The following is a 16731-nucleotide window of genomic DNA, read 5'->3' on the forward strand; positions in this document are numbered from 1 at the left end:
TATAAAAGGGTAGTCGAAATTCAGAGAAAGAAAGGACCACTGAGAACTGTAGGAGATGGAAGTAATTTAGAGTCACCGTATGCTAGAGAAAAAGTACTCCCTCCCACACATACACCAAAAAAATCGAGGGTTCAAGAAACAGAAAAAGCATCGTTAAGGGTGAAAATGGAAGGTTTATTTTCAAGCAATCTTAAAGAGATTTTTTAGGTTAAGTGCTCAGAAGTAGAAAGATACTGCGTAGACTGAATGAAGGGGAAGTGGTGGGTAGGACCGGATGACAAGGTATCTTAAAATGCCAGAGTCTGTTTGCCACTGGATTCCCTTTGTGTCTCAACATTGGGAGGAGCTGGAAAGGAATGGTCGGAATGAGAGAGCAGATATGGCAGTGAGAAGCCCTGGAAAGCTCTTGGAAACTAGTGTGCCTGTCTCTACCTTAGGATAGCAAACTTCCACATCACTCCTTCAGGTAATCCTTGAGCTTCAGCCAGGGGAACCAGCACTGTTGCTCACTAATTCTTTTGAGCTCACAACTACCAAACAAACATTTCTATCAAATAAAGTTTGAGCTAGAGGTGGATCCACTGTGGTCCATGTACAGTTTAAACTGCAACATACAGGTCTTTTCTTGAAGTTCCTTCTCACTGTCCTCCTCATCCTCCTCTAAAGCAAGCAGAGGAGAGGACAGGCAGTGAAAATGGGGGGAAAAGTGAAATCCAAAATCCTTTGCCTCAAAATGTAATTTTGTGGTAACTGTGTTATTATATATATGCTTGTTTCTAAGTACAGATTTGTTTTGGAGGTGGGGAAAAGCTCCTTTCTTGGATGCTTTGCATCCCAGTAAATACATAATGTGCTTCATCACTGATTTGTAGTCAGAAGAATTCCTGATTCCATATCCTTTTAAAGAACACTTTCCAATTTCTGTATGCATTTAAAGGAAATTTCCAAATAGCAATAGCTATTTTTGGTAATTTTTAAAGTAAATATTTTTTATTTGAAAACCATTATTTTCATAAATAAGTATTTTACTCTAGATGCTAGCTATTAATTATCATTTAAGTATACCTTCTTGGAAGTACTGATTTATCTAATAGGAAACTTTCTTTAGCCATCTAGTTTTGCATACCTAATCTTTTAAAAATCTAGCTGATACTTGTTTAGTAGTGACTCATCTAAATATTCCTGAGTCTTCTCTTCAGTTGCCACTTATAAGTACACAGTGATTATTTATTAGTACAGAGTGAGCTCTTTGATATATTATGAGTGCATTTCTTCTCCTAGTGAGTTCTTCAGTTACTCTCAGCCCCCTCCCCCTCCCATAGGCTACCTCACTATCAAAAATATTTACTGAAAATTTGTTTTAAATTTATCCCCAGGATCTATGTTTTGGGTCCTTCTACTTTGTAGATAAGTGTTAGTTATTCAGTTATATCGACTCTTTGCAACCACATAGCTGCTGTAGCCTACCAGGCTCCTCTGTTCTTGGGATTCTCCAGCAAGAATATTGGAGTGAGTAGCCATTCCCTTCTCCAGGGGCTCTTCCTAATCCAGGGATCGGAAACAGGTCTCCTGCATTGCAGGCAGATTCTTTACCATCTGAGCCACCAGGCAGTCCCCACTTGATAGGTAAATATCCCTCATAATAATGCTTCCCTGGTGGCTTAGTGGTAAAGAATCCGCCTGCAGTGTGAGAGACACAGGTTCGATCCCTGGGTCAGGAAGAGCCCCTAGAGAAGGAAATGGCAACACACACCAGTATACTTGCTTGGGAAATCCCATGGACAAAAAAGCCTGGCGGGCTACAGTCTGTGGGGTCGCAAAGAATCAGACACGACTTAGCAACTCAACAACAGCAACAGCCTCTCATCATATATTATGTAGGCATCGTGATAAGTATCATCTTTTGCAGTTTTCTCCTAATTTCTTCCCAGGTATACGGTAGCATGTTCTGACCCTCTCACAGGTTTAGTTTTAACTTCCACATGAACAGGAATCAGAACTGCTGACCAAGTAGTCTGAAGTATATACACTGACTGTGCAGCACCATAGAAAGGTTTTTCTATGCTGTGGGGCGGGGTGGGGAGGGGGTGTGTTTCTTCTAATTAGCTACAATGCAGGACAGATTGATGTTAAGACTGCTACAGAGAGAAACTCGTCCACGTTATTTTATTTCCCTAAGAGCCTTGTCTTATCTTGACAAGCAGATCAACAGATACAGAAGCCCAAAGAAGTTTTTCTTCCTTCCTTTGCCATTTCATATCGGTTTTGCCAAGTTGCTTTTCATTTATTAACATCTGTTTTCCCTAGGTTTTGCTGGTACACCTGGATATCTTTCTCCAGAAGTTTTACGTAAAGATCCTTATGGAAAGCCAGTGGATATGTGGGCATGCGGTAAGGAATCATCTTCATGCAAATTTTGCAGTGCACCACTATTGTTATAATAAAAATAGTATCTGTCAAATCTGAGGTTGATGCTCTCTAGCAATCAACTTAAGAGTTACGTTCTCAGACTTTAGCCTACAACAGAGTCGCCTGGAGAGCCTGTTACACCAGATTGCTGTTTTCTGATTCAGTAGGTCTAGGACAGGAGTGTTTGCATGTTTAACAAGTTCCCAGGTGATGCTGAAGCCTGAGGCCCAGGAGGCACTTTGAGATAGGGCCATAGAGTGTCCTCTACAGAGGGCGTGGTGTTTATGCTCCCATCCTCTCACCTCCTCCAGGGAGCCCTGACCACAGCTGTCCTGTCTGCAACACAAGGTGCTCAGCAGGGATTAGCAGAAAAAGAGTGACTCTTGGAAAAGAGTGAAATTGCCCTGTGGGGACTGGGCTCTGGTTTAGCCCTGGCCTTTAGCAACAAGCTCTAATCAAAACATAGCCTGTGTAGGCTCAAAGAATGGGGAGTTTCCACCACAGCTTTTATAGCAGAATTTCTGTGTCAACATACACTTCAAATTGGTGGGAGACTGATATAAAAGGGGTATTTCGGGATATTCTGAAACATTTTCTGCTGGAGTTACTGGGCAGGAGCTAACTCTGTAGGCTTCTGACACTGTATTATTAGTACAACCAACAACTTGGTGTGTGATCTCCAGCTGGGTGTGTCTTGGCTTTTATTCACTTCCACACCTAAGAAGGCAGATGTGAGACGAGCACAGCATTTAGAAGCACAGTGCCCAAATTCAAGTCTGCTCTGCACCAGCTGACCCCACCTCCTCAGCAGCACTGACTTGGCTTCTTTACCTGTACAGCAGAAATATTCACCTTCACAGAACGGTGTACCCCACCCCAGCACTCTTGCCTGGAGAATCCCAGGGCCAGGAGAGCCTGGTGGGCTGCAGTCCATGGGGTCGCTGAGGGTCGGACACGACTGAGTGACTTCACTTTCACTTTTAACTTTCACACATTGGAGAAGGAAATGGCAACCCACTCCAGTGTTCTTGCCTGGAGAATCCCAGGGACGGGGGAGACTGGTGGGCTGCCGTCTATGGGGTGGCACAGAGTCGGACACGACTGAAGCGACTCAGCAGCAGCATAGAACTATATGAGGGTCAAATAGGGTTTTTAGAGTTTGTAAAGATCATGGCATCCGGTCCCATCACTCCATGGGAAATAGACGGGGAAACAGTGGAGACAGTGTCAGACTTTGTTTTTTTGGGCTCCAAAATCACTGCAGATGGTGATTGCAGCCATGAAATTAAAAGACGCTTACTCCTTGGAAGAAAAGTTATGACCAACCTAGATAATATATTCAAAAGCAGAGACATTACTTTGCCGACTAAGGTCCGTCTAGTCAAGGCTATGGTTTTTCCAGTGGTCATGTATGGATGTGAGAATTGGACTGTGAAGAAGGCTGAGTGCCGAAGAATTGATGCTTTTGAAGTGTGCTGTTGGAGAAGACTTTTGAGAGTCCCTTGGACTGCAAGGAGATCCAACCAGTCCATTCTGAAGATCAGCCCTGGGATTTCTTTGGAAGGAATGATGCTAAAGCTGAAACTCCAGTACTTTGGCCACCTCATGGGAAGAGTTGACTCATTGGAAAAGACTGTGATGCTGGGAGGGGTTGGGGGCAGGAGGAGAAGGGGACGACCGAGGATGAGATGGCTGGATGGCATCACTGACTCGATGGACGTGAGTCTGTGTGAACTCCGGGAGTTGGTGATGGACAGGGAGGCCTGGCGTGCTGCGATTCATGGGGTCCAAAGAATTGGACACAACTGAGTGACTGAACTGAACTGAACTGAACTGAAAGCAATTTGAAATGCAAACAGCTATTATTCTGAAAAGTTGGAATTGTCACTTCAAGGGTAGTATCTTAGGTGAGCTCCAAGCTCTGTCTTCCTCCCTGAGACTGTTTCCTAAGCAGGAGCTGTAAAATCCTTCTGGTGAGAGCATTGCCACAAAACGCTGTTGTTCAGGTCCACATGTTAATGGCAGATAACTCAAAATATTTTGTTTGCAAGAAATCAGCCTCCATCACAGATCTGTTAAGAGACTGACAGATGCGGATGGGTTTTATTGGGGCGGGGGAGCTAGAGCGGTACCCAGCACTGAAGAGAGGGTGTGGTACAGACAGGTCCGGACCAGAGTGAGTCTTGGTATCTCAGCTTCCGCTTTTAAAATGGTGATGATAATGGTACTTGCCTCCTAGAACTACCAAGAGGAATTTTTACACACACACATCTCATGAATGACTCTAGAAACTCAGAGCCACTTGGCATCTTTCAGATTTCAGCTCGTTTTCCCATGGGTAGAGTTATCTTCCATTTTGCTCCGTTATCTCCTTACCTTTTCTTTTTACATGTTTTTTAAATTTTTTACTAACAGCCAAATCCCTTTGTGACAAGCCTGCCCTATTTAGGGCCACCAACCCTTATTTTCTGTAGAAATTTTGGCATGCTTTAATTGCATGCTGAAAAATGTCCTTGGGATCACATAGTTAACTGCAGAAGTGTCTTAGATATTATAGTGTGACATAATTGCGAGAAATTACACACACACACACACACACACACACACACACACACACCCCACACACACCCACCCTCCCACCCACCCACTACCTAGAACATAATAAGAGACTTTTATGCCTTTTGTTACATTTCTGGGTCTCTGCTGCTTGGAATAGTTTTATCATTTTATTATATGTCTTGAAGGTTACATTAAATTCACTTTACTTACAAGATGGTACACCTTTTCTCATTCCCATTGTAATAGTCACCAAAGTAATGTACACTTTATTTACTGCTTTTAGGTAATGACAGTTCTTGAGAGAATCTCTTTTTCAACCATCCCTGAACACTAGCTCTTAATAACTACTTCTTTGCAAAGGTAGACATTAGATAGTATGGTGAAAAAATGAGATAACCCAGATAAGAAAGGAAATACAGAATAAGCCATTTAGCAAAATGGCAAGTAATCTTTGTGAATCAAACTCTATAAGTACTCAACCATAGCTGCCTTTGGGCAGTTGACATAGAACAGAGTGAAGTACAGTTTTGGTATAATGGCTTAAAGAAATCTGTGCATTTTTTTCATTGGAAACATACAATAATCCATACACAGAAAATTTAAAACACTTATCCCCACTATTTTAATGATCTCACACAGAATATAGCCTGACTTATATCTGGGCTTTGAAAGCTACTAGTCCATTACTGGAAAGTAAATGCTAGACATTAATGAAGCAAGAATATAGTCCTGTGTTCTGCCATTAGCAACAGTAAGTTGATTTAGATCGTTTTCTTGCTTATATAGGTATTTCCATAATTCCATAGTGGGGTGAGCAAATGTTGTTTATAGATGTCACTGAATGACTGGTTTTTAACTGAACTTCCTTCTACATCTTGGTTTTAAAAAATAATAAATGTAAGTCTGAAAACATAGTGGACGCACAGCTTGTCTTGTTACTTCTCTACCTGCATTAGACATCAGAACAGTTATGAGTAGTAACAAACTAGTGGCTGTCCCAGAATATATTGTAACTTGTAACAAACCTTTGAAATCTTAGGAGGATGTGTTCCTTGTTTTCTTTCATGGCCAGATTAGGTCCAGCAGTTGTGTTATTTCTCAGCCTTAGCCTTTCCATATTTCAGCTGGAATAAGTCAGCATCAAGCGCTTTTTAAGAAAGTATTTGCCATTGTGAAATCTCAAGCCTGCTGGACCATGTGTTCCTTTCACCAGTTCTGTGGCTCTTACACTGGACCATCCAGCTGTGCCTCACATTTAGAAGGCTCTCTACCTTCATCCCTCACAACCCACGTCTTCATTAGTCTTCAACCCTTGGAGCTTTCTTCCCATAATCTCTACCAACATTCTCTTATTCTGAACTGACATACTTTCGGATACTTCTCTAGATATAGTATTTATTTATTTCCCTGACTTGATATTTTTCAAACTGTGGATCACAGACCACATGCTTCAAGGTGACCTACCTGAGTGCTTATGAAAAATACAGTTTTCTGGGACCCACCCATGAAACCACTGAATAAGATTCTCTGTGATGAAGTTCAGGAATTTGCATTTCCACAAACTTTCTGATGCACACCACCATTGGGCTGCATAACACAGCTAGTTGGGAATTCCTGCAGGGCAGCAGATTTAGGATTCTTACACAGTAGAGCTCAAATTGCAAACAGGTGATCTACAGCTCTATTGGCCAGACACTTGGACCATTTATGGGTCGGGGGATTGACATTTATCTTTAAATTTATATAATAAGTTATATAATTATCAGGAGATTTCTTTGGCAATTATCAGTTTCTGGCTTCCCTAAAGTAATTGAAAGAACAAATAGCAAGATGCTTGTGTTCTTACGTGGCTGCTGTACTGCCAGACAGATGGACACAGGCTCTCCCTGGCACCCTCCCTCCCTCCTGCCCGGCAGGCATGGGCATTCACCTTAGCCTGATGCCAGAGAACCTCTCAGTTTGCCAGCCCTACCACATGGTAGAAATAGTTTTCATCATCTGAAAAATAATTTGCTAACTTGTTGGCCTTGATCTTTTAGATCTTTGTTCTACCCATCATTGGCCCCTTAGGTCCCCCCTATTTGAATTGTGTTTTGGTTTTGGATCTTTGTTCTACCCATCATTGGCCCCTTAGGTCCCCCCTATTTGAATTGTGTTTTGGTTTTGGATCTTTGTTCTACCCATCATTGGCCCCTTAGGTCCCCCCTATTTGAATTGTGTTTTGGTTTTGGATCTTTGTTCTACCCATCATTGGCCCCTTAGGTCCCCCCCTATTTGAATTGTGTTTTGGTTTTGGATCTTTGTTCTACCCATCATTGGCCCCTTAGGTCCCCCCTATTTGAATTGTGTTTTGGTTTTGGATCTTTGTTCTACCCATCATTGGCCCCTTAGGTCCCCCTATTTGAATTGTGTTTTCGTTTTGGATCTTTGTTCTACCCATCATTGGCCCCTTAGGTCCCCCCATTTGAATTGTGTTTTGGTTTTGGGTTTGCATAAGGGATAAAAGGAAGCTGTTCTATCCCTCACTAGTTAATTTCCAGACTCCACCTGCATTTTGCACATAAGCTCGTGCTGTGCCCTTTACTTTTTGAGAATTTGAAATGGGTACTTGTTAGACTGCTCCGTTAACTTCCCACTGACTTCTCAAGAGTTTCTCAGCATTGCTGCTTCACCTTTTTTTCGTAAGAACAGCCTTTAGAATGTTTTGATCATTGATGTGATTATAAGCTGTAGCTTTTATTAAAATCAGTTTTGATAATATAGTCTTTCTACCTAATCAGTAATCAGTGCTTCTCAACTCTTATTAATCAAACATCTCTTAGCGTATTCCAAGCACAAACGTGTACGTAAGATAATGAAAACTTGTTTTAACTTTCATTTTTTTTTAATGTTATATGAAGTGGACTGTGTCAAATAGTTCAGCTTTTATGGAAAATTTGTTACAGAAAATTATCTCTACGAAAGCAGAGAGGATAGTAGTATACTGAACTGATGGCTAATCTTATTTCCTCTTCATCACTTGACTCAGTCTTCTACCAAGATTATTTAAGTCACACCCAAACGTCATATCAATATATCTATAAATATTTTAATGAATACTTCTAAAAGAAAATGGCTTTTTAAAAAACATATTAATAATAGAAATATTTTTAAATGTCATATTATAATAATAATATTTTAATGAATACCTCTAAAAGAAAATGACTTGTTAAAGAACATGTTAATAATAGAAATATTTTTAAATGTCATGTAATAGTAATTGCTTAAAATAATCAAATATGTAGTAATTTTGCTATTTGCCCCTTTGTCTCATAATTTCATTATCAGCTTGGTCTCTTAAGTCTCTGTTATTTGTAAGGTCTGCTCCTCTCTCCCCCTCTTCTTCTCACTCCTCTTTCCTTGCTTCTCCATTTATTTGTTGAAGAAACGTGTAGTTCCAACAGAGCACACCTCAGACTTCCCAGTCTGGTCTCTGTATACTGTTTGCCACCATAAGAGTAGAAGTGGCTGATTCCAAGTCTAGATCAGGGAAAGTAATGATCCAAGAGCATCTGGTGAAACCAGAAAGAGCAGAAACTATTAAAGGCTACAGAACTTGTATTAACAGGACTCAGGAGCCACTTGGAAGTGCCTTCAACTGATTAAAGATAGGACAGTTAGAAGATAAATAGGAAAAATAACAGTGATGGATTAAAATTTTAAATTTATGTTTGCACTCAGTAATAGTAGTCAAAATGCAACCTAAATCCTGGCCTTTGGAGGATGTTTGGGGAACCAATGTGTTATTTGAAAGCTGATTATTAAAGAAGGAAAAAACTAATTACTCTCTCTTTTCTCTATGAGCCAGATCTCAGGGTAGCCAAACAGCTGATGAAATAAGTTATTCTTAGACTAAGGAAGGCGTAATAGAACTATGCTCAGCTGTGTCCAACTCTTTGCAACCAAGTGTACTGTAGCCCACCAGATTCCTCTGTCCGTGGGATTTTTCAGGCAAGAATACTGGAGCAGGTTGCCATTTCCTACACCAGGGGATCTTCCTGACCCAGGGATCAAACCCGCGTCTCTAATTGACAGTTTCACATCCGTCTGCTCAATAGTGTCTTGTAGCCTGAAAGTATTTTTAAAGCTATTATATTTATGCTATTATTTTATTTAAAGTGTATTTTTTGTAGGCATCCATCAAACAAATCATGAGCATTTATTAACATAGTGGGTGCTGATTCTTAGGGAATGAAATGTCTGTGAGTCTCCCTTCCCAGAAAAGTACCACACCAAGTGTCAACCAGTAGACGTAACTCACAAGAACAAAGCTTCAGAAGCAGGCCGTGCCCAGGTCCAGAATGCTAAATGTTGCAGATGTGGCTCTATTTTATAATTTTATAACAACCTAACTCCAGATGCTTATTAGAGAAATGAGTATTTTAAAATGACTATAGACTGTTTCCATTGCAAAGCTGATTTTCTTCTTCACCCGCTAAACCATAGAAAAGGGTTAAAGCTACTTAGGTATATCCTCTTTTCTACTTGCATCCAGACACTCATCATCCTAATTATTATCATCATTAAATGCATCTGTTAAATCAGATAGGAAAAATATGAAAATAAATGAATGAACATTAAGTCAGTGATATAGTGAAAGATAAAAAAAACATTTTTGTATTGCAAAGTAAGGTGCCAATATTGTATTTGATTTTCTGCACTGTCCTTTTTTTTTTTTTTTTAATTCCACTGTGGTGAAGTCCCTTTAGATCTTGATTTTAAAGCATTGTTGGGTTTTTATTTAAGAACATTGTTTAAAATGCTTTATTCTGATCATGATCAGCTTTTTGAAGTGGGTCTTCCTGAAGCAGGTTAGAAAATCCTAGGGTGATTAAACCCTTGTTTAAAGTCATCTTAGCTGCAACAGTGTCTATCATATGAATATGTAGGGTGTCCCTAACAGTAAAGGTAATGAAGAGACCAGCTTTGGGAGACAGGAGATGCAGGCCCACCAGGCAGCATGTCGCCTATCTTACCACCACTCCCAGGCTTCCCTGGTGACTCGGCAAGAGAAAAGCAGGCAGGAGACAGCAGCGCAATGGCAGGCTTTCCTCTGGGACAATGGGCTAGAAATGAAAGATCTTAAGCAGGGCATAAAATGTTTCAAGAGTAGAGGAAGGGACATATGATGACAAAGAGGATGATCCAAGGAGACATGTAAACCTCAGATTCGATTTCAGGGCAAGTTAAAAACTTCCAGATACAAGAATTTTGTTTAATTTAAAGATTAAATCAGGTATTGATCAATTTCTCAATAATTACATATCTATGAAAAAGGTATTAAATTGTCTTAAAAGCTGAGCATTTAACTCTTTGGATTTTATGCACAATTTCAGTCTTCTCTTTTCCCTCTTTGTAGTATATACTCCTGTAGTATCACTGGTTTAGTTGTTTTATTGAAGAAGCTATCTTTGAAGACTAAGATCATTGATGAGGAAAGGATTTTCATCTTCTTATATGGTACCCACACTCCCAGGCACCCTGGATATTTAGAGCATGAATCTGTAACCAGGGCACCATTGCTCCACAAAATGTCCTAATTAGCAAAATGACTAAGAGGAAGTAATAACATGTTACGTATTTAAATGTCAACCTCTAAAGTGACTAAAATCACATGGTATCTAAATCGATAAGAGCACCAGGAGATCGTGTGTGCACAGCGCTCAGGGAGGCCAAGTGCCTCACCCGCAGCGGCAGGTGGGCTTCACAGTTAGGTGTTGCTCTGCTGTGCACCTTTAGCATTAGTCCTCTGCTGCGTGCATTGGACTCTCACGCTGTCAGAGTCCTTGGGCAAAGGAGGAACAGCGTTCACCCTCCACGGAACACTTCAGAGTGCATCATAACATGTCTCTGAAGTTTACCAGCCATCCAGTTTTCTGTCTTTGAATGGACGTGGCTTAATATCATTGTGGATCTGCCCTATTTAACTTCTTGGTTTCTCTGTGACTTAACATTGCGTTAATATGCTCATTCCCTCCAGGAGTCATCCTCTACATTCTACTGGTTGGATATCCACCATTCTGGGATGAAGACCAACACAGACTCTATCAGCAGATCAAGGCTGGAGCTTATGATGTATGTAATAAATATCCATATAGCTTTATATTAGGGTTTGTTTTTTTATTTACCAAAAAACAAATTTTTCATTGCTATTTTAATAATATCCCTTATTATTTTCCTCTCTTTTAGGAAAAAAGAATAAGACATGTAACATATATATTTAGTTTCTATTTCCTTTAGCCCTTTATTTCATAAAATTGAAAGGAAAACAGTTTGAAGTCTCTAAGGAAGTACCTTGCTTGTCAAAGTTTTAAATCTTAGTGCATTTTAAAATATATAAAAATTAAAGTATTTTTGCTTTAGAAGTGGTTACTGTTACTACCTGTTAGCTGACTTATATTTTCAAATGCTTACTGCAAAATTATATGTTAAAAATATTTTGCAGTGATCCATGTATCAAATAGAACATTGTTCCTTTATGTCAGCTTTGACTGGTTTTGTTTTGTTTATCCATTGAGCTTCTGTGAAAGCTTTCATTTGAAGAATGGTTTTCACAGTTGAAAAATATTGAAAAATCACAGTTCCAATACATTTAATATACAATCAGAACATTTGAAACTAGGCATATGAAAAAAGGTCTGTATTGAAGAGTAAGGCCTTAACTGCTTTGTCTTTATGGCTTAGCTTTGTGCTCTTTGGTGTAATTTTCTCTCCTCTGATAAATATGATTTACCACTTCCTCTGATTTTCCCTCACACAGCCCTCGGGAAGTCAGAATGCAGGTCCGGAGATGCTTTTCTGTGTTATTAAGTGGGCTGACTGAGTGGTAGGCAGTGACGGGTCCACCTTGTGAGCACAAGTCAAGAGTGCAATGTGGTAAAGAGAGAAGTGATGAGAAAGCTATATTATATTGTATCAGGCATCATGGACTCTCCTGACTAAATGTAACATTTAGAGAGATGGATGTATCACAGACGTTTAAAATCTATGATTTTGAAGCATTCCATTCCAGCCAGACTAATCATAACTAATCCAAATTGTGATTTACCTGGCCATTCTAGAGCATTCACCATCTTTACAGACTAGAACTAGGAACCCCCTGGGAAGACAGGGGCTTCGCCTCTTCCCTGGCGGCTCAAGACGGTAAAGAAGCTGCCTGCAATGCAGGAGGCCTGGGTTCAATCCCTGGGTAGGGAAGATCCCCTGGAGAAGGGGATGACTACCCACCCAATATTCTTGCCTGGAAAATTGCATGGACAGAGGAGCCTGGCAGGCTACAGTCCGTGGGGTTGCAAAGAGTAGGATATGACTGAGTCACTAACATTGCCACTTCTCACCCAAAAAACATACCTCTACACATGCACTGCTTGGTGAATGTAAAAAAATGCCTTTGTGAATAGAGAAATAAGAGAAGGACCCACTTTTATCTAGGTGAATTCAGCCCTCATTTGTTGTCAGAAAATCTCCACGTCATGAAGAAGCAGACTTGAGTGTTTCCTCAGTAGTTCCTGATGGTTAGCAAGTTTTTACAACTGGCCAATGGAAGCTTCTGGAATTAAAATGATAGCTATTAAACTGGCAAAAATGTGCAAGTATTAAAGAGTCAGTATCATTTTTCTCGTGTTTCATTTTGCCAGTGGATCACAAATGCACGTGATCACAAATGACAGTTGCACATCACATGTCACACGTGGCTCCTAAAAGTGAACTAGCTGAAGTCCGTTAGGCCACAGAGACAATGGCTTTTTTCTCAAGATTGTCTATAAAAATTCATAAGCTGGGAAAAGAACCTAATATTTTGTTAGAAACCAGTGGGATATGCATTCTTAACCCATCAAGAATAATATTTCTACTAAATATGCTTATTAAGTGAATATGAGGTAACATAGTTATCAACAAAAAGTTTACACAGAAATTTAAAATAAATCACTTTATGACTATACATGGTTACTAATAAAAGTTATGAGTTGGTTACTTTCATGAACTTAGTTTTAATGAAATTTATAATTAAGTAGATTAACCTTCTTGAGGTATTAAATGAAATCCTGCTGGGCACTTATAGTCTCAAATTTCATCTCACTGCTGTACTCCAAATAGTGACAATTAATAGGTCCATTTTGGAACAGGAATTGAAGCTGTTTTGTTTTCTCTGCTGTTACTGCTTACGAGATATGGAAGTATGTAATACATCATTTTGAACCTTGGCATAGTAGCATGATGGTGTGACAACTCAGCTTTATTGACTTTTGTAAAATTGCATAAGTAGTTATGAGAAAGATTGCATAAAATTGAATTTGCAGATTGAACAAAGATTTTTTAGAGGACTAGAAGATTCATTTTGTTTTTTCAAATTTAGAAATGTATCACTAGTTATAACATGGCAATTTGATGTACATCTTTGTCCCTTATAGTTACACTCAATATCTTAATATATAGATACATACATAGAGAGGGAATAGATATATATCTCTGTCAGTTTGGCTACATGTATACCTATGGCTGAGTCCCTTTGCTGTCCACTTGAAACTATCACAGCACTGTTAATCAGCTATCCTCCAATATAAACTAAAAAGTTAAAAAGTTTGTCTACATGTAGATACAATTTAACTTCTACAAAAAGTAAATTTATGAAGAAACACACTGCTTAAGGAAATGATTAGTATATTTGGCTCTTCTCTGTTCCACTGAGTATATCTCTTTTTTAAACTCTTTGTAAACTTGTGTTTTTAAAGTTTCCGTCGCCAGAGTGGGACACCGTGACTCCTGAAGCCAAAGACCTCATCAATAAAATGCTTACTATCAACCCCGCCAAGCGCATCACAGCCTCAGAGGCACTGAAGCACCCGTGGATCTGTGTAAGTGACAGTTCCCCAAGACCCCAAGAGCTGCAGTGAAAAATATACTCTCCTTTGATTTTTTTTTAACAAGTAGTCTTGGCAAAATCGGTCTTTCATTATTAGGAAACTCTTGTAATTGAATACTTACAAGTCCATCGGATGGATGCAGAAACCACTAATAAAAATTTGATGAAGTTGAGGATACTGTTATGCTTAATATCTTTTAAATATCCTCAATTAAGTTTCTTTTTCTCCTCTCCCAGCAACGTTCTACTGTTGCTTCCATGATGCACAGACAGGAGACTGTAGACTGCTTGAAGAAATTCAATGCAAGAAGAAAACTAAAGGTAAGAAATTTTACTTTTTTGTGTGGAGGGAAGTTTGGCAGAGTGAGAAGTGGGATTCCATATGAGGAACAGAACTATATTAAAAAGGGCTTTAAAATGTTTAAACCTCAAAACTCTTCTTCTGGGTCTTGGGGAAGTGTAATATCACTGGACTTCAGACTACCCTGAAGAGCTAGAATCACTGGTGATGCGATCCCTCCACTCAGTGAAAAACAGCTGTGCAAATTAATAATCAGAACCTGGCTGCACCCACCAGGGTGGTCCCAGCATTATTGTAAGAAACATAGGCCTGCTACTCCGAGGAAACCAAAAACTGAAAAGAAACCAAAACCTCCTGACTGAAAATAAGGTTAGGAGAAGACTTGTTATCAAAAACACTTACTTGTTACGTTAAAGACTTGCAAAAGCAGCATTAATTTTATATTCTTATTGCTCTGACAGGGTGCCATCTTGACCACTATGCTGGCTACGAGGAATTTTTCAGGTACATGTGTTAAGAACTCTGCTCTTTCTCCTCCTCTCTTCTCTAGTAGCTTTTTTTGGAATTTAAAATTTTTAGTGATTACATAAAACACTGTTGTTCAGGGATGGCAAAGAGGTGGCATGGGTTCCTTCCACACCTGTTTTCCGAGTATTTTCCAAGTTGCCATGTTGGACTTTACGTGGGTGCTGCCTCACAGAGGTGTTAGCTAGCCCATGACTACACTCTTCCCTCTAGCAACCCGGCAGCCCCGCCACTAGTCAGCGCTGGAGCAGAGCTCAAAACCCAGCTGTCTTCCATGCTGAAGTTGACACAGTTTGTAACTATACTCTCCCAACCTGAAGCTCAGCATTTTGAATGTAGTATTAATTGATATCTCATAAAGTAATAACTATGAATAGTGTCTTTTTGTATGTGTCTCATTCTCTCAGGGAATCCCAATAAGAAAGATTTTTAGAAGGCCATTATTGAGGAACCCAGTTCTCCTAGGCCTAAGTTCTTTTGAAATTACAGTAGTGTAGTATGTTGGCATGCTGTGAGAATGATTACAACTTACAAAGGTATCTAAACTTAAGAATTTACAAAGAACCTATCCCACAGTAATAAACTCTTTGAAATGGTTTCCGGGTAAAAATAAGTTTGTTTAAATAATAGACTGAAAGAAGCTAAACTCTTTCTTTTATTGTAGGTGTGACTCTCCAGAATTGACATAAAGTTTATACTATTTCCAGAAATTGAGTTTTGGAGCCCCCCTTCTTTGATGGGTTACCTCAAAGGATCAGGTTTCCAAAACTTAAATTTTGGTAAAAGCTAATCAGTCTTATGTATGGGGAGGGACTGAAGCATTAAGACAGCTGCACTGGTAAAAACTTACTGTTTAGCTATTTAGACTTGGAACCATTGTCAGACAGTTGTACCAAAAATACCACCATTTTCGTTTGCTTACTGTCTATATGAGAGTGCTGTGCAGCGTCCAGTTACCCAGCTATGTCTTAAGAGCTTTATCCCTGCCGCACACCTCACCTGCGTGTCATAGTGATCTCAGGTGACAACCCATAACGTGATCATGTTTTCCAAGCCGCTCAACCGATTTCTGTTTATTGTTTACCATTTTATTAGGTGGTCACCTTTAATCCCCCATTGTAAATAATGTGATTTCGTAGGCTTTTCAAAGACTTCACTAACCTGTTAAACCACACCAATGGTGACGATGCAATGAGTAGTGCTGCAAATTGAGGGGCTGCGTTAGTCAGTTGTATGTATTTTGTCCAGTTTGTTTGGTGCAGTAAAACTTGTTACTACTGCTGTCAAGTTACCTGTTTTATGAACAGTTGATTAATATATTTGACATTTATATGGGTGAATTCAATGTCATCTCATTAAATATTAACTGATATATGCTATACTCAAATAAATCAATATTTCACTGTGGCCCAATAATTAGTGAATCACTAAAAAGTAGGATGGTATGGTATATATAGTTGACGACAGACTGACTAACAGGGAAAAAAACTTCAGAATTAAGATTGTATATTTTGTTTCAGCTTCAAATACACCATTAGGCATAAATTGGGCCTTTATTAATATATACACCCATGTATGGAAGCTTTTTGTTTACCTCATGTTTTCCTTTCATCATCGTGTAAACTAAAAACTCATGACTAATATGTGGATTTGATATCGTTTCTGAATGTCTTAGCATGAAAAGCAAACTTTTTTTTTTTTAATCCATCACTTCAAAACCAACTGAATAACATTAGACTCCGTTACACCTTGTGGTTTATATTGCGTTTTACTTTTGAGTATTCATTGTGTTTCATTACCAAACATGCTCTTTAAAGTAATTTGTCCATGAGTATATGGTTATAAAGTTGTTTTTATTTTTTCTTTTCTCCCTTTATGTGGAATGTATTTCTTGTGAGGTAAGGTAAATAGTAACCAAAAGGGACATTTCTGCATCTCCCAGGCCAAATCGCTGCTTACCCCAAATCATTGTCTTCTCTTTGCTTGCTATTGCAATTCTAATTATTCTGAGTTTGCTTTCTAATGTATTAACTGC

General features: G+C 39.2%; 1 protein-coding gene across 29 annotated transcripts in view; it reads left to right on the forward strand.

Annotated features, from left to right (window-relative positions):
* Positions 1 to 16731, forward strand: part of CAMK2D (calcium/calmodulin dependent protein kinase II delta) — a 329207-nt gene that overhangs the window by 263829 nt on the left and 48647 nt on the right. For all 29 annotated transcript variants that reach the window (XM_004009602.6, XM_042251124.2, XM_027970805.3 and 26 more), the window contains 5 exons: positions 2308 to 2391; positions 10988 to 11082; positions 13740 to 13862; positions 14108 to 14191; positions 14633 to 14675. In XM_004009602.6, coding sequence (XP_004009651.2) covers positions 2308 to 2391; positions 10988 to 11082; positions 13740 to 13862; positions 14108 to 14191; positions 14633 to 14675 — 429 coding nt within the window. The remainder of the gene's footprint in view (positions 1 to 2307; positions 2392 to 10987; positions 11083 to 13739; positions 13863 to 14107; positions 14192 to 14632; positions 14676 to 16731) is intronic.

This window comes from Ovis aries, chromosome 6, assembly GCF_016772045.2.
Source record: "Ovis aries strain OAR_USU_Benz2616 breed Rambouillet chromosome 6, ARS-UI_Ramb_v3.0, whole genome shotgun sequence".
Taxonomy (NCBI): Eukaryota; Metazoa; Chordata; class Mammalia; order Artiodactyla; family Bovidae; genus Ovis; species Ovis aries.